Source organism: Brienomyrus brachyistius, chromosome 6 (assembly GCF_023856365.1).
Source record: "Brienomyrus brachyistius isolate T26 chromosome 6, BBRACH_0.4, whole genome shotgun sequence".
Lineage (NCBI taxonomy): Eukaryota > Metazoa > Chordata > Actinopteri > Osteoglossiformes > Mormyridae > Brienomyrus > Brienomyrus brachyistius.
The window spans coordinates 23,067,576-23,092,930 of record NC_064538.1 but is presented as its reverse complement, the minus strand read 5'-3'; the positions used below and the strand labels follow the sequence as shown (position 1 = coordinate 23,092,930).

The window sequence follows — 25,355 nt, the reverse complement described above, 5'->3', positions numbered from 1 at the left end:
GCAATAGTGCTAACCACTGCACCACCATGCAGTCAAGCCAACCACAAGGAGACGGGGGTTTCATGATTTATTTTATTATTTTGAGCATTTATGTACAGACGCTCCTCTACTTATGAATGAGATATGTTCCAGACAGCCGTTCGTAACTTGAAATGTTCGTAAGTCGTTATTCAACATCATTTTGTGGATATACGCAAGTACAAAGAACTAGTATGCTGGGAGTACGCACGCTACGCTGCTGCGCGGCGGGAGTAGCGGTCAGAAGTCGTACTAGGCGGAATTGCCGCACAAAAGAGAAATTTATGCTGTGAACAGGAAACGGGAGCCCATTGAACACTATTTGGACTCTTCATTCGTATGTCGGAAAGTTCGTAAGTAGAGGAGTGTCTGTATATCTTGTATAATGGTTTAATGGTGCCTATTGCTCCGTGTTAAATTTAAATAATTCGTAATTATGATGATGATGATCATTATGCTATTGTTGTGCCCCCTCTGTTACTTGGTGCCCTACGCACAGCACATGATGCACATATACATAGCGGAAGTAACATTTGTGTGCATCTTTCCTGGCACCACCCCGAGTCGGACGACCACAAACTTGCAGCTGTCTTGTCAAAAGAAGCATCCTCACCCCAGAGCATGTTGACCTAACGTCTCTTGCTGTTGCATAAAAACTCGGTGTTCCCCAACAGCAGTGTAATGTGGAGTTATTTGTTTACAAGATATTCTGTTGAGAAATCCACTTCGCTGTAGATTTTTTTCAAGTTGTCAGTTCCGATTTAAATTTTTATACTCTCCTTGTTCTCGGTACATACATAATGCATACTGTAAAAGTGGAATTTTTGGTGTGCATGTCATTTAGGGGCGTGTCTGTTTCAGCGGGTTAAACCTCCGTCCCTGTGATCAGAAGGTCACTGGTTCAAGCCCTAGCCTCAGCCGAAGTCACATGCCAGTGGGCCCTTTAACCCCCAGCTCCAGGGGGGCTGCACACTGGCTGACACTGCGCTGTGACTCCCAAGCTTACTCTTACCTGTATATGTGTCTGTATTTCTCATGGAGAGCAAAATGGGGTAGGCAATAAGGGAATCTACCCCCTCCCTTCCCGGGGGTTAATAAAGTATTGGTGTTCTGCTTGCTACATTCTTAGTTCTGATCCCTTAACTGCTAAAAAGCTCTTAATGCTGTAAGTACTGGAGTTTGTATTAAACGGTTTTGTTTATCTTTTATTTGTTGAGTACTGCTTAATAAGGGTCTTTAAAGTAAGAAGATATTTACTTTAAACGTAGATGTGGGTGCAGTTCAAGCCCAGCCTTGGCATGTCTGTGGGTCCTTGAGTAAGGCCCTTATGGTGCGTTCGATTATTTCTCTCCGACTCGGAACTCGGACGAAAATGTCATGATAAACATCTCTTCCTGTCGGAAACACGCCTCTTTTATGACGTTGATGTCGGACAGAATTTTCTTGTCCGAGTTGCCCCTGTGACGTAATTTCAACATGGCGGCTTACGCACTCAACAGTAATTCTATTTCATAAATCTTTAAAAATGTTTTTGTTAAATGTATTAATAATTATAAATGTAATTTCACATGTTCGATTTAGAGAATACCATAGGGTGACCGTAAACAGTATCCTGGCATGCAATATCAGATTTCTGTTAGTCAAGTGACAGACTTGTTAGTGTCTTTGGTTTGTTTCTAGTTTGTTTGCCTCTCGAAAAAAAGCATCGCTATGAATGTACTAAAATATTTTATAAAGCTTTTAATGTGGTTTGACTAGTTCGTGTTTCTTGTTTCTTTGTCTCTCGGAAAAAATAATCTCACTCCAAATCGGCTAAAATATAAAGCAACAACACACAGCAGCGTGTTCATGGAGGCAGCCATGTTTTGTTCCGAGTTGTGTGGCTCGGACGGGAGATTGTCGGACGTGATGTCACTCAACTCGGAATTTCCGAGTTCCGAGAGAAAAACGAACGCACCATTAACCCCCAACCCCTGGGCGTGGCTATGGATGGCTGCTTGCTTACTCTCACCTACGGAGAGCAAGTTGGTGGTGGTATAAAGAGAATTTCCCCCTGGGGATCTTTTAAAAGTATCAGTTATTATTAAATTAGATCTCAAATGCTCATGCAAATGCTGCATGAAAGCATCACACTTTTTTTTTTTTTTTTAAACCAAGATTGACTTCTCATCAGCAAAATGTTGGAGCAGTGTCTTTTTCAAAATTACAATACTGCATTTAAATTCGCAATGCATATCAAATTGGCAAATGTTGAAATATTAAATCAGGTCTCTGCCAATCATAGCCTGATCACATTTGATTTGATAGCCTGATTTCTGCCCCCACCCCCACTATTGATTCTTCCTAGATGTAACAGCTGCTGAACAAAACTTTTAGTGAAACAAACTTCAGACTGAATATGAGTAGGTTACATGACTTTGCATTACTGTTTTACGCTACATGTACAACACACACACCGATGAAAGGCAGAACATCATCACAGCAGGAAAGCACACCTGTAATCTCCCAATACAGTAGGTCCCTTTTCTGCCAGCATTTTCACTCTCAATGTGTCCCCTAAGTGACTGATGCAATTTAATTATTGGGTCAACAGGATCTATCAGCCTTTTCAGAACTTCATGGTCTTCCTTTACCGTGTCATTGTGTTCGGCTAACTGTACATGCGCGCATTCGTTGAGCAAGCTATCAATTCTCACTAGTGTTGTCTCTCTTGATCTGAATAAATAAAGGAGATCACCCCCTCTTCCATCTCCCCAGATTCGTGAGAATAAAATTTGTGGGGGGTGTCCAATTCTGCCGTGAAAAAATACACAAACTGCAGCCCATATTGATTCAGAACATCAAGCATTTTATGTAATCATTGATATACAGGACAGGTGTGAACTCTAATCCATTTCCAAAAAGGTTTAATTATGCGACTGCCCTGACATGTTCCTTTTACATTAATAATAATAATAATAATAATATTATTATTATTATTATTAATAATAAACTAAGTATTTAAAGTATTTCAACCACTTGCCTTTTTCACTTATATTATGTCAATTCCTTGTCCACAAAACAACAAGGATTATTGGCAAACAAGTAAGTATATCTTGCCTGATGGCTGAACACGTGTTCTGAATGGGTAAACATTTCAATCACCTTTGGGTTGAGACGAGCATTATAAAGCATCATTAGAAAGGTTAGGTGAAGCATACTTCACTGGGTAAGCTTAAAAATGTCACATTCCAAAGCTATCCAATCAGCTACTAAATAGATGCTGATGAAAACGCATTGAAGTCTGAGCTTGGTGAGGCAGAAAATGTTTTTCTTCAATGAAGTTCTGATTATCAACCTAGAGGTGGTGCTGTTTGGCACGGTACTTTTTGAACATGAAATGGTCATTGGGATATGTTGGTATTAAAGGGGACCTATTATGCTCATTTTCACTGTTCATAATTTTATGCTTGGAGTCTAGAATAGAATTACATGCTTCAATGCTCCAAAAACACATTACTTTTCTCATACTGAACATCTCTTCGCCATCTTTTTGAAAAGCATTCTTAGAGTTTTTAGTTCTACACCTGATTAGCCCCGTAATTGGTCAGCATCCCTGGTTTGTCACCTTGCATATTCTACCCCTGTTTTATAGTCTGCAGACAGATTCTTGCAGTTAGGCAGCCAACAAAGGGTATTGTTAGGAGGTGACCTCACCATGGCAGTGAAGTAAAAGCTGGAATTCCAACGAGGTGTTTCAGACTGATCAGAGAAGAGTTGTTTCTGTGGTGAGCGTTACTCCCTTTGCCCTGTACTTTGGGCCTTAACATTTTGCGGACCATTTACATGAACATAAAGCTATATACTACACTGAAGGAATGGGAAAAAATCAGAAAAGCATAATAAGGCCTCTTTAATGTGATGTTTTATGTGATATGAATGTAACATTTTTTAAATGTCTTTTTTTGGTGAACCTCTGCTTTGTCTTAAAGCATCGGTTCTCAAACGTTTTCTATCATTCCCCACTTCGCAGGAAGAAATGTTTTCATGCCCCACCTCAACAAAACAATGACAGAAAAGCCTAGGGGTAACTTTATTTTGATAAAATCAAACTCATTAACATTGATTTCTTCAGTAACTTTTGTTATGCAAAAAAACAGCTTTCAATTCAATTTAAACAACTTTCTGTGACATTTGTCACTACACTGCTTCAATAGTCCTGCGCTTTTTTTAAAAAAAAAAAAGGCTAATTAAGCAGAATTTTGCACTTTTCCAGTAATATAACAATAACATTCAGTCTGTATAAATAAGAACAAATGCGGAAACTTGAAGAGAGGTGAACAAGGCATTTAGTGAGAGTTTAAGTTGTTGGGTTTCATACTGTTAGCTGCCGAAGTTCTCAAACATAACATACAGACAGGTCTCTTCTCATCTCCTACCACATTAACAGTGAAACCCAGAGCAAGATAAGCTTTTTCATATTTCCTTTTCGGCTTGGTTTGTTTTTGCCAGTTTTCAGCACTTGCTTCGTGTCTCTCTGAAGCGCCACCTGTTTTTTCCGTACCTGTAAAATATCTGTCCATTTTGACCCTTCAATCCTCTGATAGCAACCTGCTCATTCACTGCTAATGGTGAATTCTCTGTTCCGCCGTGAAAATGACTCCAATGTTAAACATCGGTTCTGTACGACTTTCCCCCAGGTTTCCTTTTGTCCCCTTCCTCCAGTTCCGAGTGCATTGGCGCGTACAGCGGGCATGCTAAGTTGGAGCGTGGTGTGGAGGGAGGGGATTACTGTGACGTTCACCCAGTTGTATTACGCAGTGTGTTGCACACCTGCCTACTAAACTGTGGTGGTTCTTTATGCCGTGATCCCAAGAATGTCTTATGAAGGCTGATTGCATTAGTGTTTTCTCAAAATTATACAACCTTTAAATACTTTTTAATCTGCTTATAGCACATCTTTGTCAGCTGTTCCATGTTAATGGTCTCAGACTCTGGATCTGTTAGGATCCTGGGAAGGGTCACCCAGACTGCCAGCAAGCTGCTGAGAGCTGAGAGGGGAAGTGTGGGAGAGAGCGGGGTGCCGGACAGCTGGCTTCGTGGACACTCGCCCACATGACACAGCCCTACGTGAGACAGCTGCTATGAGGAGCAGGAGTGTGATGTCTCGCAGAGTCCACTAGTGATTTCTGTTGGCATTCCTCCAAGAGTTCTTCTAAAAATGCTTTCCACAGTTGCAAGTTAGTCCTTAATCTGCTATGTTTCTCTGTGCCCGCAGTCCTGGGGAGGGTACGCAGTGCTGTAGGTAGTGCCCAGCTTCTCATGTCCCAGAAGTTCCAGCAGTTTCGAGGACTTTGTGACCAGAACTTGGTGAGTAACTGTCTGCTCTCCTCACACTGGTGACATAGACGGCGCTTCTGCAGGGATGACGGTGGCGACCATTTTGCGTGTTTTCAGCAAGGCCAGAATGTACCAGTTACTCTCACACTCATTAGGAATACAAACCCCCTTCCTGACACATAGCCATTGAAACCAAAATTAGACATGTTTTCTTGTGTAATCTTTACCCAAATATCCAGCGTCTAGTCATTATTGTAACCTCAGCGTCAATGTGGAACACAAGTTAAACAATGCAAATAGCATGAAATGAATATCGGCATATACAGCATGCTTTAGGAAAACCATGGCTTGAAAAATCCAGTGTTTTTTTCTACTACAAGGCCATCTTTACCACATTCCTGAAAGATCAGAATGGAAGGATTTTGAGGCAGTCGAGATGAAATCTGGTGCCTTCAAAACTTTTGGAATTAGATGTGTGTGACGCTTTCTGAATAAAATCAACATGAGAATGGCAGTTGTTGTTCCAAACACAGTGCTTGCTGTGTCTGATGAATGCTGCCGGCTGTCCCAGGCTGACACTCCCTATCAGTTCGATCCCCCTTCCTAAATTTTTTCCACCCACAAATATGCACTCTTGACTCATACTGCTGATTATTGTTGCTCTTTCTGCATCTTTCTGCTCTCCCCAAATGTCTTTCTCGCTTTATAGGAATAGTAGAATGTCGCCCTCTAGTGTCTTTATCTTCAAAGCACATTAATTTTGCTGAAATACTGCCCGTTCCTTTACATTGATCATGACGTTACATTGTATAACGTTACATTGACGTTATAATTGTTTTTTTTTTTTTTTTCCTTTCGGAGATTATTTTCAGTTCACTGGTTTGCATTCCATCCAGTTGAAAAAGTCTATTTTTGTTTTTTGTTTTTCTCTGTCTTGCTTTTAAATAACCTTGTTCCTGCCTTGTGACCTTCGAGAATGTGGATGCCAACCCACGGCCAAGTGCCCAGGACCTGGCTGGCTTCTGGGACCTGCTGCAGCTCTCCATTGAGGACATCAGCATGAAGTTTGACGAGCTTTACCACCTCAAGTCCAACGACTGGCAGCTTTCCGACTCGCCAGACAAGAAGGTACTTTTACCTTCACCTGCCATGCCTCTCAGAACTTTCAATATCAAAGTAATAGTGACAGCTTATTCATCCCTATGGAGAAATTGGTTAGTTTTTGCATATCCTGTCCTCTCTATAAGAGAGACGGACATGTATACAGGTGAGTTAGCGGGTCCTGGCACATGGTCAGCCATCATCCAGCACCCCTGAAGCCATGGGTATAAATTATGAAAGGGAGGGGGGGTGGGGGGTTGTTACCTTCCCATTAATCAAAACCAGCCAATACATCTCCCCGCACCCTTTAAACGAATTATAGGCTGCACTAACCCCAAAATTATGCCCTTGCCCGTGTTGTTCCTTGCTTGTTTAGGAGGATAAGAAGCAGCCCCCTCCAGTGCCAAAGAAGCCCAGCAAGGCGAAGCTGGCAGCAAACCGGGAGAAGGGGAGCGGCGGCGGCGGCGGCGGGGGGGGCGGCGGTGGTGGCGACCCGGCGGACAAGCAGCGGCAGGAAGCCCGCAAACGGTTAATGGCCGCCAAGCGGGCGGCATCTGTGCGACAGAACTCCGCCACGGAGAGTGCCGACAGCATCGAGATTTACGTGCCCGAGGCGCAGACCCGCCTCTGAAAGCGAGAGGCATTGGGAGGTGTGAGAAACAAACGAAACACGCCCCCTACCCCCCCCCCCCCCCCCCACCCACGACCACCCTTATGGCCACTCCGGCAGAACCCCAGCAGAGGGCGAACCACAAGGCCAGGCCAGAGCGCCACATGGAGTACGGCCTGAAGACGAAGAGCGTCCCAGAAGGCACTGCTTTCTCATGGCTGCCATGGAAAACCTCAAGACTTTTATTACCGTCGTCGATGTAAATATAAATGTTGTTCTTGTTGTTGTTATTACTACAAATGAAGAACTATATCAGAAATTTGCGTGTTCTAGTATTTTAAAGCCGGCGTCCCTGAGCACCTGGACTGAGCCCCCTTTTCTTTCCCCTTGCTACTCATATCCCCCCACACACCACCAGTCATACCCTCTCTCTGTTGCACACAAGGGCAGGAGAGCATTGCACATTTATGTGCCTCAATCGGTGTCTTCCGTTTGGCTTCTTTTTCCCCCTAAAAATGGGGGCCTGTGTCTCGATGGCCCAGGACAAGCAGCAGCAGCAGCGAGAGTGAGAACCTGGAAACAGGATGTATGGAATACCCCCCCCACTCTGTTAATTGTGCCCTCCCTCTTTTCTCCCTGATTGTTAACTTTTAGTACCATACGAGGTCCCTCTCATCACACCTGACAGCACCTGTCCATGTGTGTCTGTGTATTTAATATTTATCAAGCGTTCTGGACCCTCTTGAGGGAGACTGTGTCAGGATACTATTTTTGCAGGTCAACCCAGAAATGAGAGCCCCATGAAACTCAGACCTTTTGGTTTTCTTTCTTTTTATTTGGTGCTGGGTGCCGGAATCCTTTCTGCTTGAATGAACGGCATGGTCTGGCAAAGAGGAAGGCCAGTGCTAACATCCTAATGCTCTGTGCAGTGGGTCGAGAAAGTTCATTATTTACACTCCAGTACGTTGCCAAAATATTTGCTCCAACGGTTGATCATCCACTGGTACATTTTAATCCACGCGAAGCCCCAGCTTTGCCAGCCACACGTCCCAAGACGCTGCTGACCTTCTGCAGGGTTATAAAATGGGTCCTGTAGCATTATGGATACTTTCCCACAGGTCATCTGGGTGCTTAGGTGTTTTGATGGTGATGGTAGCTAACCCCCCCTCTCCCCCCCATACGTATTTAAAATTCCGTAGAATCATCCACATGAATCGACAGTACCTGAGCTGATCTACTAGTATAACTCTGTTACCTCTAGCCCATCCAGGTAGTCGTAATCATCCAGACGACTAATTAACATTTATCATGGATCTGTTTATTATTAAATATTATTTATGATGTTTATTATATGTGACTTGGGAGTTAGATTCACAAAGTTGGTTACGTGGTTCACTTAACATAATTGACAGAAGGCAACCGCTCTTATTGACCCTCCTGGTACCGCTCTTACTGACCCTCCCGGTACCGCTCTTACTGACCCTCCCGGTACCGCTCTTACTGACCCTCCCGGTACCACTTTTTTTCCCCCTTTTAACTGAATAATTGGGACACACTGGGGCCCATGCAAGGGAATTCCTTTAAGTGGCTACTGTTCTGCTGCTCATGGGCTGCATTGCTGGTTCTTAAAGGCGATCTGGTTGTAAATGCCATTATTGTTATGTGAGATGTGAAGTTTTCACTTTCCGTCTTTCTTTAGACTTTGTGTGCGATCGTCACCAGTTACTGAATAACCCTCAGCGGAAGTATGCGGTCTGTGTGTATGATGTGAGGTCTGGTTTCCCCAAGGCTTCAAAGTGGGCTGCTTTTCAAGGAAGATTGTCAGTTGGGTAACAGAATGGGGACAAAAATACAGTATAAACCAGGCCTTTAGCCAGAAATAAAGTTCATGGGGAGTCAGGCAGACCTGGGTAGTCCGTATTTTGTCGGCCAGAGGAGCCCCCCTCTCAGTAAAAGTTGCCAAGCAGAGTTGGGTGTGTGAAGCAAATTGGGAGAGGTGTTTTTCCACCTGGCTACGTGCCTGGCATGAACCCTATAAACTGCCAAGAAGAGATTATTTAGCTATTGACCTTGTCATTTGCATCATTTTAAGTCACTCGTTTGTACATTTTCATGTTTCAGTACTCAAAGGGAAAACGCACGACTGTGGTGGATTCCGAACCGCTGATGGGAAGAAACGCCTGTGTAGCGAAAAAGGACGATAAAAACAACATGTCTGATATATACAGCTTTTGGCTTTTGCACCACTGCAAAATCTGCACATTAAGATAATAAATTCTGAATAATTAGAAATGAAGAAAAGGGCAATACAAAGTTCTAGAAAAAGTGCACATTTTCCAATGACGTTTGATCTAGCCAACTCCTTGTGTCTTACGAAGACAGCCCCCCTCCTGCCAGCAGTCTCCTGTGCTGAGATCTGAGGTGAATACAGGAGTGAATGTTTGAAATTTCCAAAGGGGTCATATAGTTGACTGAAGTCTACTGTCTACTTTTGGGTGTTTTTTTGTCTATTTCATACACCAACCAAACTGCTGAAATGTCCCTTTATGTCTTAAAATCATTAAATGTTCTTCATTGTGCATTTGTCATCATTATTATTTATCATAATTGTTATAATTAAGCATACCTAACATCACTGGTGTTGGTAATCTAGGGTGCTTCGGTGAAGCAACACTGAACATAGACAACTATATCTGGAGCCAAAATATGGTACAACCTTCCGGTCTGTAAGTAAAGGTTTGCTGAGGTCCTGTTGAAAGGTCTGAAAGAGAAAGCTCTTTGCAATATGTACGTAGATGATCATATCACATTATGTGAAATAGAGAGCACATAAAATCCCAACAGACATTTAAATTGAAGATGTGTGAAATTGATAATATGGATATGATAAAAATGGAGTATTTTTGGAAACTTCTATGCAGACAAACCGTTCTCCAGCTGTCTCAATTCATGAAGTTGCAAATGACAGTGGGTTTCTGTGAGAAGCGATTCCAATTCATGATGCTTACCAAGGATTCATCTGTTATGACAGACAAGTAATTAGTGCACAGGATGAAAGCCTCCTTTGTTTTCATTTTAGGTTTTTTTTGCGACTAAAATCGCATGACGGCGTTATGAGCCCATTTGTGCCACCAAAGACCTTTATGTCCCCTTGGAGTGTCCTGGGTATTGAAGGCCTCTGGGCTCTGGGAGAGGTGGAGATGTCTCTGATGCAGATGGCTCTCCTGAACCCTGTTTCACAGAATAGAAACAGATCAGGGTTGCTTCTGACAATCACTGTGTCAGTAGATTGTAAAGGCTTTCCTCCCAGACCAAAATCTGGTTTTGAGCTGGTCTGTTTTCCTTGTAGTGGCTGGCTAACCTGAGCCCACCGAGTGTGTGGCTCAGCGGGTTCGGACCTGTGGCTGCACTCAGAAGGTCATTGGTCTGAATCCCAGGGCCGATGGACTGATGCTGCCGTTGGGCCCTCGAGCGAGGACCTAACCCCCCCCAGGTTTGGGACGCTGCACACTGGCTGACCCTGCGCTGTGACCCGCAAACTCGCTGGCTGTTCCTCTCAGAGAGAGCAAGATGGGGTAGGCGAAAACACAATTTCCCCATGAGGATGAATAAAGTATCACTATTCTGTTCCAGCTTATTGGCTGAACTTTCTCATTGCAGCCCTGGGGCGGACCTCTGCAAGTGCCATTTCCATACTCTGTTAATGTCTGTCTGTCTCTCTGTCTGTGACTGTTTCTCCTTGTGTGTACCTATGGGACACGGTGAAGATGCAACACACTCACTTTAGAGTAGCAAAAAAAAAAAAGAAGATTTATTAAAATTAATTTATTTTTCAAGACAAGCACATATTTTACTGACTGAAGGTTATCCATGCATTCTATTTCATGTGCTAAATCAGTTTTTTTTGGAATCTACTGTAAAGGAACCAATTTTAGGCTTAAAAATGTACCTCCAAAATTAATGAAATATGCTAGAATGTATAATGCATCGTGTCTTTGAAGCCTTTGGGTCCCAGCACCTTTATCATCTGCCTTTTGTGTCTCTAACTGGCTTGTTTTTGTGCTTCACTCTGCTGAGCGCCAAAGGGCGCAGAAACCGCAGCCCTTTCCACATGTTTGCCATCCTGCTCCCATCTCCTGTTTAGTTTGTCTGCTTCCAGGTCTTGTGAGAGCTGAGAGGATAGCCAGACTTACTTTTTTTAACCTCTGCCACAGCCCCCCTACATGTGACCCATTGTTGAGGTGCTTACAGTGTCAAACCATAACACTGCTTTGCACAGTTACCTGGAAAGGAAGCTTAGGGCAGTGTCTACAAATGACAATCAAAAAAAAAAAAACATCCACATTTTCACACGGTCGTTTTCTATAATGACCTGTGTACGAATTCTTGAATCCATTCCTCTATAGTTTAATTAATTCTGCTCCCAGAATTCCTTTTGTACGTTTCCAAGCCTTAGCTATTCAGGGACAATGGCAGCTATAAATGAAGAGGTCTATAGTCAGCTGTAACATCAGTGTTTCGCACTGACGTGTAGGTCAAGACCTATAATATAAGTATTATCAATTGGATGTGATTCTATTAGTCTCCTGAGTTGCTCACTTCTCAAATTATCATCTTCTAGTTCAATTAACCTCTATTACAGACCAGCGCCTATAAGGTGAAGGGACAGCAGTTTATACTAATAACTGTTTGTGGGAAATGAAGTTGCCTTGTCTTTGCAAACATGCTTCATTGTTTTTATAGTAGTATATAGGCACCTCTGGCCCCTAGGATTGCTGCATGGTGTCATAGCTCTGTTAAGAACTGCTTCACTGTTCTTCACTGCTTAGATGGCCAAGCATACAGCCAGTTGGGTGCTTATCTTTTCTAAGTGTTAAGTCTCACGTGACACATTGCTTTGACATAAATGCGCGTCTTCAACATTCTGTGTCTCCACAGATCCTGGCCAATCGAGGGCTTGAATTAATTCTTTAATTAGTTTGTTGTTATTATTATTGCATATTTATTTATCCAGCTGGACATGCACTGAAATGTTTGGGTCCAGTTCCTCGACCTCAATTCAGCACGCGGTCACCGAAGCAGGCAACTATTTAGGTGCAAACAGGTGCTTATTCATTCTGACACTGGCACAACCGTCAACCAGTTTGTGTGGACAAAAGTGAGTAAAGAATGATTTTCAGGTTGTGTGTCTACATGTTGCAGGCTTGCGTGTAATTTCATTTTCCGATCGCTCACAAACTAGGCCTTCGTTTTCATCATTTGAAATGCAAAGGCTGCAATTGAGGCACAGGCTGTATCCAGCACGGCCCACGTCACATTACATTAGTGTGATCAGTCTGTCAGGCACAGAGCAGCAAACTGCGCAGTTCCCCCAGACTTTCTCCAGTCTTACTTAGGTTCAGTGATCTGGAACACTATTTGCTTGCTGAACTTTGGTTAGCAATGTATGGAGCATCAAATTTTCCTTTTCATAAAGGATGGTTTACACTTACATAAAAAAAAATTCACTGGAAAGTGAATTAAATATTTTGAATTTACAATTATCCACCAAATATATTCAGGGTTGTTCCTAAGAGTTTATGTTGTTATTGATTTGTTTGAAGACTTTTTCTTTTTTATATATATGAAAATCCACAGCATCATACGGACAAAGGCCTCTGTATATTTTGAAATGTAATGACCTGAATAAAATGGTCTTACTGGGCTTTTGAATGGTGTATTAAAAACCTGACATGTGCTGATGGAATTATATGGCAATATGTTCAAAACTAAATTTTATGGATGTCATTCATAATATCTGAATTAGTTTCAAATGATGTTTAAATGGTTTGTTTATAGAACTCCGAATTATGTTGTCACATAAAATGAAATCACTATTCAATGCCACTACAACCGCTGAATATCTTCCTTTCAGATTCTTCTGAGGGGGTTGTGTGGAAAAACTGTTTTTGTGATATAAAACACAAAATCTTCTGCTTCTAAGGGTCTGTCTAGATATTCTTTATAAAGTTACAAAGGGCAAAATGAATATAACAAGCTATGAGGCTAGGTTCCGAAATAATAAACTTTGTGAAATAAACGGTCTCTGTTTTGTTAACTACACTGCGGTTCGGGAAAAAATAATGTATCGCCCCTGAAGACGTTTTCTGTGACTGTGTCAGAAAACCGAATGACATAATAAAATGGCTTTTTAGCTTTTTGACAATATTTAGTTAGCTAGCCATTGTTTTCCAGGATGCATTTGTGGAATGTAAAGTTTCCTGAAAATGTCTATTGTCATGTACAAACAGCAGACACTGTGTTGTTTATGGTAAAGGTGGAAGAGCTGTGATCCATTCATTTACAGTGCAGGTGATTTGTGGTATAACCAGTGACATTGTTTGCAGTCAAAGAAGAATGGCAAGTGTTAATTAGTCCAATGGAAGCACTTAACATTTGAAAGGGTTGAGACGGAGACCACAGCCACGTGCGAATGCTTCCGCATGCCACAGACCCCCACCACTGCAGTTTAAATTGCTTTTATTTACTATACCTTGACTAATCAGACCAAGGCTGTAGCTCTTGTGAAGTTTCCCTCAAAAGTAAAACTAAACCCTCCAGTTCAAATGCAGCTAAAGATTAAACTGAAGAAATGAGAAGCAGTTGATAAACACAAGTAGGTGCCTCAGAATAGGAGAAATTACTGTTGTCACTTTTTATACTAAATAAACTTAAGATGTACATTCACTGAGCACTTTTTTAGGAACACTATACTAATGCTAGGTAGCTAGGAAACTCCTTTTGCTCTCAGCAGCCTCAGTTCTTCATGGCATGGATTTCACAAGATGATGGAAACGTCCTTTGGAGATTCTGGTCCGCAATGATATGATTGCATCACATACTTTCTACAAATTTGTCAGCTGCACATCCATGCTGCCAATCTCCCGTTCTACCACATCCCAAAGATGTGCATCTGGATTCAGAACACTGAACTCAGTGGCATCAGCTGGAGACAACTTTTGCTTCGTGGCATCATGGATTATCATACTGGAAGTATAGTCATTAGGAAATGCATTAATTGTGGTCATGAATGGATGCTCATGGTCAACAGCAATACTCAAACGGGCTGTGACATTCAAGCTATGAGTGATTGGTATTAACGGGGCCCAGAGTGTGCCGAGAAAACATTCCTCACACCACTACACCACCACCACCAGCCTGGACTGGTGACAGAAGGCTGGTTGGGTCCATTGATTCATGCTGTTGACACCAAATTCTGACCTCACCATCTGCGTGCCTCAGCAGAAAACAAGATTCTTTACCAGACCAGGCTGCATTTTTCCATTTTTCAGCTGTTCGGGTTTTGGTGAACCTGTGCCCACTGCAGCCTCAAATTTCTGTTTTTGGCTGACAGGAGTGGAACCCGACATCTTCTGCTGCTGTAGCCCATCCGTCTCAAGGTGTTGTGCATCCTGAGATGCTTTCCTGCTCACTGCAGTGGTACGGGGTGGTTATCTGAGTTACCGTAGCCTTTCAGTCAGCTTGATCCAGTCTGCCCATTCTCCTCTGACCTCTCTCATCAACAAGGTGTTTCCGTCTGCAGAACTGCTGCTCACTGGATGTTTTTTTTTTGTATTCTGCACCATTCTGAGTAAACTCTAGAGAGTAGATTGCATGAAAACCTCAGGAGTTACAGAAATATTCAAACCAGCCTGGCACCAACAATCACGCCACAGTCAAAATCATTCAGATCAGGTGTTTGATATGAACTTTAACTGAAGCTCCTGACCCGTATGTGCTTAATGTTACACATTGCACTGCTAATTTTATAATTACACGAATAAACATCATTACAGGTGTTCCTAATAGAGTGCTCAGTGAGTGCATATTACATATAACAAGCAGGAGTGCTTTATCTATTCCTATGTAGAAATTTGGCATTGTTCACTTATCCCATCTTGCTTTCAAACAGACCCAGAAATATATGCATACATGCAGGTTACTCAACTCCTGGAGCAGCTGGAGGGCTCGACACACAGAAACAGTCTGCCAGTTATAGGATTTTAAACTATAACTTTCCAGACAGTAAGACAGATCCTTAACTACTTGAACTCTGCACTACCCCATTACAGAGATCTGTAATGACCACCATCACATCAGGCATCACATCTTCACTGTGCACAGTCCATGAGTCACCTAAACTAACTGCACTGCCTCGGCTCCAGTGAATCTGGCACTTCCTGGCGTATAAATGAAGTGATTTGATTGTCTGTCACTCTATAGTAGCACGGGTTGTGGAAAAGTATGCGATGCTGTGATTGGCCCGCGCAGGCAGCGGAGGAGGGATTTGTCTGGCCCTGGCCTGGCTGTCAGATTGGTAAACTGAGGCAAGAGATGGTGCTGCAGCCTGCAGGTACTGATTTGAGGGTGGAAAAGGCTCGCCGTGATTGACAAAGCGTGGTTTTGTTTTTACAAGTTGGTAGAAAATGGCGTTTTCCTCAAAACAAATTTAGAGGAAAGATAATCTGGTGCTTCAAAATAGCGAAAACGTCGCGTGGGATACCCTGCGAGCTGAAGAAACCATCCGGTCTGAGAAGCACGAATTTTTGCAAGAAACTTCAAACATTCAGCCAGCTAGCAAACAACCCTTCGGCCATCACAAAGAATGAAACGTTTTAAGAGAGGTGGGTTTATTTCTTCCAATGCATTCGCAATGCACGCTGTTCGCACGTTAAATCGCTATCTCTGTGAACTTAATGGCGAGAGTGTCCCGCTATTGGTTTTAACAGGAATGCGGCTTTTTGTTGCGAGCAAATGCAGCGTGTGTTTGTGTTTGAATTTGGAGGGACAGTTATTTGGGAAGCGAGCATGGTGTTTATCTGGCGGAGCGGCCGAGTAGTTTTTGGGGCGGGGGGGCGAAGTAGCTGTGTAGGAATTGCACATTTGATTCTCTGCTTTATCGTTCATATAATAAATTCCTGCTAGTTGCACTGATTTCCTTTGTATAGCGTTAGCCTTGAAACAGCGAGACCACTGACGCAGATCATCGTCCTGGGGGTGGGGGGGGGTAGAATTCCAGCCGATCTACCCCCAACAAACTATGGAGTCCAAGTGGCTGCTGCTTAAACTTTTTTTTTCCCAGTCGGCTATTTTTCAGAAAGTGGGTCGCGTTCACCTGTTAGATGTGCGCTGTTTTTGTGTCATTCTTTTAACAGGAGTTGCCCGTATTACACATGAGTTGTGTTTTTTCTTTTCACTATTTTTCGAGCTTGAAGTGCGCCGTTTTCTATGAGTATCAGTTCGATACGGCTTTTAAATAGATATTTTTGTAATAAAAGCTGTGTGTGTGTGCTCTGTGGGCAACTAGTGATGCATTTTTACGGTACTCTGAACTAGAAAGGGGGTTGCCCCCCATAAGGTATATTAGCTTCGTTTTAAAGGAATTGCACTATTTTCCCAGGCAGTTTTCCCCTCCACATTGTCGTTAACCTATATGATGAGTTGTACTAATTCTCTGTCACTCTGCATTGATGTTTCTGACGGTTGAGTTGTGTGGCTATTTTTAGTGCCCAGCAGTTTTGACGCAGTCGAGTCAATATCTGCGCTTTCTTGGGTTGTTTTCCGGCCGCCAACTCAAAACATCCACATTATTAAGGTGTATTTTGATGGTGGGGTGAGAAACTGCCCCGCGTGGGCTTCTACCTGCCCTCGAGGGCCAGGGCAGCGGAAGCGCGCACGGTCGTGCGGAACGTGCGCGGACCCCCCACTGCCTCGAGCCGCCGATGCGCATTGTGCGCGAGTCAGAGCGGCGCTGATGGATCCCTTCATCCCGGCCCGATCGCCAGCTCAGATTTCACGGGGAGGGGGAGGGGGGACGGGGTGGGGGGCGTCACAGTCCCATCTGTACAATGAACCGGGAGCTCCTGTAGTCATGGCTTGGCGTGCACGTTTAAATGCCTTCATATCAGGTCCCCCACTGGCGGTTAATCACAGCAGAACAGCGTATGTTTTTATAAGGTTCCGTTTCGGCCTTGGGCATGTGTCTGGCTATTTGTACAACTGCTAGTGCAGGCTTTATTAAATTCCGACATTATATTGTTGGAGGCCTTTTCCAGTTACCATTGTTCGCAAGAAAAAGTAAAAGGTGTAACAGTATATGGCCGGGGTCGTTTAAATCCTGCCATTGGGTTTCCATGTCGGTTTTAAGTGGCTTGGTCACCCAAAGGCGAATGATGTAAGATGCTACATTTGCTGCTTTTTCTGCCTGATTTTTTTTTTCTCCAAAAACCATATTTAGAGAGCTGTGGGTTTTATCCATTTTTTTCTTTTCTTTTGTTGCCGATCAGTGTGTGTTTCAGCCCTTGACGACGCCGACTCCTCTGTGGTGTCAGACAGCGACACCTGCGAGGATGACACCGGCAGCTGTAGCTCCCCCCTGGACCTGTCGCATCGATCCACGAAACGCAGGCGTCGTGGCAACCTCCCGAAGGAGGCCGTGCAGGTGCTGCGAAGCTGGCTGTACGAACACCGCTTCAACGCCTACCCGTCTGAGCAGGAGAAGCTCAGCCTGTCTGGGCAGACGAGCCTCTCGGTGCTGCAGGTACATGCCCTGGGTCACTCGTGGGTGGGCGCTGCTCTCCTCTGGACTCTCTATACTGCTCTGTCTTCTCCTGGTCATTTGATTTCAAAACAGTGAGTCTTGTTTGTGAAAGGAACTTTTGTGTTTTCACAACAGTTGTGGATATTCCATAAAAATAAAACAAAAATGACATTTTTCACCAATATATATTTTGGATTACTTAATCCTGTGTGATTATCCTGTGTGTGTGTGTGTTTGTGTGTGTTTTTTTCTTCTTCTTTTTCCCTTTTAGTTGCTTTGTTACCCACTGGGTCAATGTAATTTTAGCAGTTCAGACTTTGGGGCTGAATTTAGTATAGTTTGATTGAATTTGTCACATTTTACTCATGGGTACTTCTGTTTCAGTTTTTCAGTTAGAGCAAGAATTATCAGCCTGTCCATACAGACAAACGTGTCCATGGCAAAGTGTTTTGCGAAATGGAGAACAATGTAGGCTGTGTTTAAATGCTGTGTCTGTGGTCAATTTTATATTTCAATCAAGATGTATGTCAAGGGTCAAAAGCGCAATACATTCTAAGTTGGATCTATTTCCAGCCGTAGTTTTGGCTGTGCTTTTATATTGGTAACTTATTTTGATCAGAAATTGTTAATGGGATACCTCGCAAGTGGAGCTTGATTAATGGTGTTTGGACCTACAAACCAGGTCCATGGTTCAGAGTTTAAAAGTTCTTTGGCTGATGCATACAGCTCAGTAGCAATGTCTTGCATAGCTGTTAGTGACCTGAGATTCCAAGACACGTGCTGTTCCTGTGGTGTAGCAATAGCAAAAGAAGTGTCTCTGTCTGTCTGTGTCTGTCTGTCTTGTACTCAACAAGATTACTGCCGTGTGATTTTCTTCTGGGGGGGGGGGGGTAAAAAGGCACCACCCATACATTGTGTAATGTGACACTTGGGTAGCAGAAGAATCAGGGTTAAAAACTAGCCAGTCTTTTGGTCTGATTAGGGTCATGTTATTCAAGCTGAAACCTTTCTCAAGACCTCCCATCTTGATCTAAATTTCTAATAACGCTTGCCCCCTCCAAGACATTGACACAGACACACTTTTTTACACTCACACTATTTTTTCCCCTTGCATCTGGTTGGTTTGCTTCTTGCAATAGTGTAGTCAGTATTTTTTTTTTTTTTTAATTTATTTTATCTTGAAATGTAATGAGACCAATGCAACTTGTTAGCGAAAATAATGCCTTAAGTGAAAACTTTGCTCTTCAAACTACTTGCAAATACTCCTGACAAGTTAATGGAAACGATTGCTACTTTTAATTAGTATGCATGGCTGCCATGTGTCCCTTTGCATTGTGTGTTTGAAATCGTGTTGGGAAATACGGCTTTGCTGTGCAGAGGCATTGATCAGAAAGAAGCCACAATAATCCATGCGTCGTTCTGTGAATTCAGCTTCAAAACCAAATTGGGGAGAAAATGGCACCGTTTTTCCCCCAATTTAAAATCGGAATTGGAAAAATAAAAACGGGAAAAGGAAAAAAAACCAAGTAGTTTTCTGTTTTAATACCAAACACAAACTATAAAATCGCTTTTGTTTTGCTTTTGTGATATTCACAGGAAATCCGGGGGATGCCAGACCAGAACATATAAAGCATTATTTTAATTTTATACAGTGCCGGCCAAAGGTCTGGGAACACCTACCCATACAAAGCTTTATTTGCGTTATCCTCTACATTTTAGGATAATTTATAAAGACCTCAAGACTATAAAATGAGATATCCCTGTTGAAAGAACAGCATAGACCAGTGTTGCTGGTTACCAGCATGACCAGCACAATGCATTCTGGTTATACCAGCGTATCTTGTGTTTTGGTGCTGGTGGACCAGCACGGCTATGTTACTACACCAGCACTAACCAGCATAAACCAGCACTGCTTGCAACAGATGAGGTGTTTGTAACCAAGGTAAAAGTGAACCGTTCCTTAGGTACCTGTTTACCAGCTCCTAAGCTGTTTCGATCAGCAGCTCTGAAAGCTCCTGCCTAACTTTTCGTGTGTCGCATGATCACTGCACAACACTAAGTGATCGCGATCAAAATGCAACAAAACCTTTTACTTTTATTCATAAGAACCACAACATGTTTATATTCCATTATGAAATCTGCCCAGCAGATTGAACAGCATAGCTTAGTGCTGGTTTGGTGTCAGTGTAGCTGGTGGACCAACATACAGGTCTACCTGCATATGATGCTGGTTCACCAAAACCAAAGAGATGCTGTATAACCACATGCATTATTCTGGTAACCAGGTATGCTGGTCTCAGCTGTTTCTCTCCCACCCCTCCCTTGCAGGGTTATTTTATTTCATAGTTGTGTCTTTACAATAATCCTAAAATGTAGAGAATAGCACAAATAAACTTATCTGTAGGTGGATGATTCCAGACTTTTGCCTGGCACAGTATTTGTTTTATGCTATATTCTCTGGCATCCCCAGAATTTACCGTAAATATCACAAAAACGAAATTAACTTTTTTTAAGTTTATTAAGTTTTCCCATTTGGTTTTAATACAGAAATCCATGAAGCCTTGGTTCTTTTCCCGTTTTTCCTTCTCCAGTTCTGATTTTAAAAAAAGAAACCAAGTGCTGCTGTTTTTGTTTTGGTTTCGAAATGGAAACTTCTCAGAATGAGGATGAATCGTTTGTCCAGCACTGGGTCTCCCGCATACCTAATAATTTCATCTCCATCTTCAGATCTGTAACTGGTTTATAAATGCCAGGAGGAGGTTGCTCCCAGAGATGCTGCGAAAGGATGGTAAAGATCCCAACCAGTTCACCATCTCCAGACGGACGGGGAAGGCTGTGGCCAGAGCATCAGTGGTGCCCCGGTCCCCAGAAGAGACGCCCCCTTCGCTCCCCCTGCTGCGGCCCTCTGTGATCCGACCGGCCCCTGCACTGGACCTCGGCCTGCTGGGCAGTACGGCCGCAGCCATCTTAGCGGGGGTCAGTCTTGCTGCACCAGCGCAGTCGGACACGCAGGGACACATGGCTGGCGGTGCATCTGTGGAGGCCCGGGTGAGCTCAGTGTTGGGGGGTGGGCTGTTCAACACCCCACCACCCACGCCACCCGAGCCCCGCCCACAGGACTTCAGTGACCTCCGCTTGTTGGTGGATGCCGCTCTTCAAAGAGCAGCAGAGCTTGAGCTTCAGCAGAGAGAAGGGGCCGCCAGTACGGGCCCCATCACTGCTGCCACTGCTGCCGAAGGAACTGGCAGCTCACTGGAGAAGCAGAGCGAGTGCCCGGCCCCTGGGCCCCAACTGGCTATTCCAAGAGTGGAGGGTGTTTACGAGCCTGCATCATGGAGTGTGATGTGCGGAGAGCCCCGGCCTACAGCCCCGGGTGGATCCATGGCCTGTGCGTGGGGCTCCACGCATACCCTACTTCCTGTGCAGGAGGCTGTCAACTAGACGCAGGTTTTTTCTTTACTTCTTGCACCTTTTCCCTCAGACTTTTCAGCTCTGTCTCATGGGGTCAGAACTGGCTGGACCCACGGAACTGCCATCACCCACTTTTGCTGAGAAACGGACAAGCTCTGACCCCCTCCCTACACCTGAAAATGGGTGGTGCGTTTTGTGTGTTTACAGGTGCTCTGGAACATTTTATCACAATTTACTTTTTTTTTTTTTTTTTTTTAAAGGTTGTTTGACAGGAAAGGGACTATTTTTGACACTGTAAAATCGCATTCTGGAAATGTTCTAACAAGTGTGAAGGGTGTGAATTTTGTAAAGTAGATGCTGAAAGGTGTGTGGGTTTTTTTTGCTCTTCTTTCTGTGAGAGGCCCCAGGGTGGGAGAATTACCAGGATGAAGCTGTGCTCTCCCTCCAACACGAGAATGTGACAGAACGGCAATATAATTCAGTTGTATCACAAATGTGCCACAGATTTGAATGTAGTGTTTTTGGCTCTTTCGGATGAATCCCTCAGATATTTACCTCCCACTTCACTGGCAAAAATGTTCTTTCCTTGTCATCACAGGAGCAACCCTTGAGCTTTTGTGTCACTTTCATATGCACTTTTAAAAAATCTGTGATTTTCTCAGCGCCAGTTTTGGATATTCATGCTCCTTAGTGGTGCTTCTGAAAATGAAATTGAGCCATTTTTATACTGTGCCCAGTACGTTCTGGTCACTTCAGTCGCTTGCAGCCCTTTTCTGTCCAGCGTGAACCTCAGTGTCACGTGGCTTTGGTTTGCGCCAAAAAGTTTTTCTGTTTTTCAGTCTCCTGGCAATGTCTCCTCAATTCATCTCTCGCATCTTCTGTTGAACCCTGTCGCTTATGTTTTTTGTTTTGTTTTATAATTAGCCAGTTGCCTGGTCTGTTATGACAAAGCTTAGCTAATTTTTCTGATTTGAGGACAGAATGGGGAAATGCATTTGCATGAGAGCAAACCAGCTGCTTCTATTGGCTCCAACCATTGCTGCTTTGCCTTTCCTTAAGTGCTACACGTCTAGAGTAGCCCCCCATTTCCCTCGTGGTTGTTTTGTGATGTTCGGCACACTGGCCAGCCGCTGCAGTGGAAACCTCGATGAACCTCCTCTGGTTAATGCAAAACGGTAACAACCAAAGCAAATGCGACGACAAAGAAGTACTGGAGGATTGCGGTAATGTATCAGATTTGTTTTAGAAAGATCTTTAGTAGTACACCATGCCGAATTTATTCATCTGTCATTGTCAAAAATTGACACATTTAAAAACCAGGGATGTGGTTTGTTACTAAAAAAAACTGGCTGATGGAACAAGACATGGGTTTGTGGGCTTATTTATATGAAAGGTGGATTTTTGTTGCATATAATTGCATGTATTTTGCAATGAACTGCGAAGAGGGGATGGAGGGAGTCTGTGTTCCACATGTGATGAAAGCTTCCACAGTGTGACCTTCAGCCATCTGTGAGCTCCCCAGTGAATGACACACACGCTGGCACACATTTCACATGTGCACACACACTTTATTTTTTTTGCCAGAACACAATTAAAACATGGTGCTTTTGTTATGAATTGGCAGTTGTGCCTTACCCTGGGGTTACTAGAAGACATACTTTATTCACATATACAGTTGGATAGTCTGTGCAATATATATATGGGACAAAACGGATTAAAACCATTCATTTGTAGTCTTAACTTTAAATATCTTTTGTATTTCAGAGAATAAAACTTTTTTTCTTTTCCATACAATCTTTGTTCAGTGCCTTTATTTGACCTCTGGTTCACAAAGCTGTTCTTTGTATTCATGAACCTTTTCCCGAGAGTATTTGATGGTTAGTGATTTGTAGAACGGTGACTTGTGGTGGCCTCCTGTGAGCTGCTGCTTCACTTTGAAGCAATAGTGAGCAGCTCATCTGCTAAACTGTTGTCACACTGTCATCCATTGCTCTGTTTTAAGGTAGTTTGTCAAAAAAGTGCCTGGATTGGCTGTAATTTTTCAAGGCATAAGAATTGCAGCAACAATTGATCAATGTTAAAAAGTTTGGATGGATTCTATTTATTTTTTCAAGTACAGTTTTATAAACTAGTCTATGGGGTGAAGGTAGAATGAGGTTTAACATGTCTTTGAAACTGTGGTTTCCTTTGGTCCTTAAAGCATATCTCTCAGGCAATGGTGATAGTTGGGGAGTACAGCAACAGGACAGGAACTGGTGACTGGCAATTGACATTCAGTCTGTTGGTGTGAACAGCTGTCAGGGCACTGGTGGAATTACAGGCAGTGTGGCGTAATTGCAGGCAGTGCGTCCGCACTGTGGCCCACAGAAATGGGGAGGGCCCACAAGGTCTCGCTCAGTGTCCAGTGTGTAGTTTCTATTATAAGGCTATAGAAGTTCATATGGTACGCCTTATGAATATTTATACTACGGGACCGTTGAATGCTTGAATCTGATTGGCTGACGAACGTTCTGAGGTGTGCAATTATTTTCAGGGAAACGCAGGGCGAACGTAGTTCCAGGCAGCTCTATTGACTGCATTACAGTTCCATATCACTTCGCATAGTTAACTGTAATAACGGAAATTAGCATACAGTACCTATACAGCACACAGGACTAACAAAAACATGACAGACGATTTTCCGAAAGTAAATTTTAATATTTATGGTGAATATGAAACTTTCAACAACAGCGCTGCATCTTGAAGCAGACTTACAGTTTAGAGACGGTGCTTCAGAACACTGTTGAGGGACACACAGAGGTAGCCTAATTCATACAAGCTCTCTCTGTTTCTCTTTCTCTGTGTCTCTGTCTCTCGCTCTCTTTCTAATAACTTCATTATTAACTGCATTAGTCTGCTATCAACGGCTCAAGCCTCCATTGCCAGCTTTAAAATGACGTTTTGGAACTAGCAAAAGAGTCGTTGGATGAGATGCGGAAGAAATAATCCTACTCACAATAGCGATTTAAGTAGAAAAACCGGACGAATCCCTTGAAATATATCATCTGATCGATGTCTTGAGGAGTGGCAACCGTAGTATAAGCGGAATAATTGATGAAATTACTCCGCTTCGCGTCGTGGCCGCATTACCACCTCGGGTGTGCATTATTTTCTAATAATTCAACGGCCCGTCGTCAATTATTCCTTACTTAAGAAAGGTAAATGGTGCATGTAATGTTAAGGGTCAGAGGCTTTGTCGCTACTTTTTGTTTGTGTATTTTTGGCTTTATATGTAACTTTTTAAAAAGGAGCTTGCGTCACTGTGGGGGCCTTGCAGTTTTGCGTCATCCTGTGTCATTTTAAAATATCTTAAAGGAAATCAAATTATATACACAATGCAATAGTGTGACATTATGAACGGAATAAATGTGTGGTGATGACGCAGCTTCGTAATTGGTTCAAATCTCAGGTGGGTCAATGGGCTGATGACTGAGAACATCTGCAGTGTCCAGTGTCGAACATCTGCTTTGTTTGATGGCTGCCACATGGAAAGGAAGTCGGGAGGGAAAATGGCAGCAGCTGTAAAGCAGAAAGCAATCCTGAAATGCTATATTTGTCCTTGGTAAAATGCTTGAATTCTGAGTGGTTGAAGTTGTACTTTTTGTTGATGGGCGCTTCACGCAACAGCTCGTCCACCTCCTTGTTGGTGAATGGATCACCATGGTGGTGAGCAGCTGTCACGTAAGACCTCCTTGTGAACCAAATATGCTAATGATCTTTGGTTCACCGTGTAAGTCAGTAGAGGTGCTTCACGTGCTTCATTGCAATCCAGTTATTTACTCTGAGTGCTTCAATTCAGTCTCCTGCATAGTAAATATTTTTGTTATAAGGCGTTGAATCTGCTACAATAGTAAAACTTTAAGAAGCTGATGCTGCTCAAAACGACAGAAAAAGATTGGCATGCGCTTTACATCTCTTCAAATATTGCATCCAGAAAACTCACAAAATAATAAAATATTCATAAGCTGGAATTAGGTGCATTGCATAGGGTTTGTTTGAAAGTGTATTTGGTAGCACTGCACCCCCATCATGCCAGAGCCCTTCTCATCAAAGCATGCAAAGGCATTGAATTTCTACCTCTGATGCCTTTGAGCCGCTCTCCACATATGGTAAGGAACATGGTGATGTTTATGGGCGCCGACGCCTAACTCATCATTCCCTTCAGGTACTCATCGCGCGGATGCTTAGAGCACAGTGGATCATGCAACCCCAAAACCATCCACCAACTGATAGTCTAGTGGCCTGAACTACTCTTGGAAAAAAGGAAAGAAAAAAAAA

The 25,355-nt window shown here is 43.2% G+C and overlaps 2 protein-coding genes across 5 annotated transcripts in view; both read left to right on the top strand.

Annotated features, from left to right (window-relative positions):
• The window catches only part of LOC125745309 (disks large-associated protein 4-like), a 190,005-nt gene extending 182,872 nt beyond the window's left edge, over positions 1-7,133 (top strand). For all 3 annotated transcript variants that reach the window (XM_049018015.1, XM_049018017.1, XM_049018016.1), the window contains exons 11-13: positions 5,276-5,367; positions 6,313-6,465; positions 6,815-7,133. In XM_049018015.1, coding sequence (XP_048873972.1) covers positions 5,276-5,367; positions 6,313-6,465; positions 6,815-7,069 — 500 coding nt within the window. In that variant the 3' untranslated portion in view covers positions 7,070-7,133. The remainder of the gene's footprint in view (positions 1-5,275; positions 5,368-6,312; positions 6,466-6,814) is intronic.
• Positions 7,134-14,970: 7,837 nt separating this feature from the next.
• Positions 14,971-23,166, top strand: LOC125745329 (homeobox protein TGIF2-like). 2 transcript variants are annotated; one of them, XM_049018081.1, is made up of 3 exons: positions 14,971-15,711; positions 17,374-17,627; positions 20,355-23,164. In XM_049018081.1, the coding sequence occupies exons 1-3, from the start codon at positions 15,693-15,695 to the stop codon at positions 21,066-21,068; spliced, it is 987 nt and encodes a 328-aa protein (XP_048874038.1). In that variant the 5' UTR covers positions 14,971-15,692; the 3' UTR covers positions 21,069-23,164. The 2 variants fall into 2 exon arrangements, with proteins under 2 accessions (XP_048874038.1, XP_048874037.1); XM_049018080.1 differs by lacking the exon at positions 14,971-15,711 and adding an exon at positions 16,904-17,029 and having other exon boundaries at positions 20,355-23,166.
• Positions 23,167-25,355: the final 2,189 nt, after the last annotated feature.

Bases quoted from the DNA above. Each gene is read 5' to 3' on its own strand.
- LOC125745329 (XM_049018080.1), top strand. From the start codon at position 16,981: ATGCCTTCATATCAGGTCCCCCACTGGCGGTTAATCACAGCAGAACAG. The intron at 17,030-17,373 runs GTATGTTTTTAT...GTTGCCGATCAG, and splicing joins GTTAATCACAGCAGAACAGC to TGTGTGTTTCAGCCCTTGAC. The intron at 17,628-20,354 runs GTACATGCCCTG...CTCCATCTTCAG, and splicing joins CGAGCCTCTCGGTGCTGCAG to ATCTGTAACTGGTTTATAAA.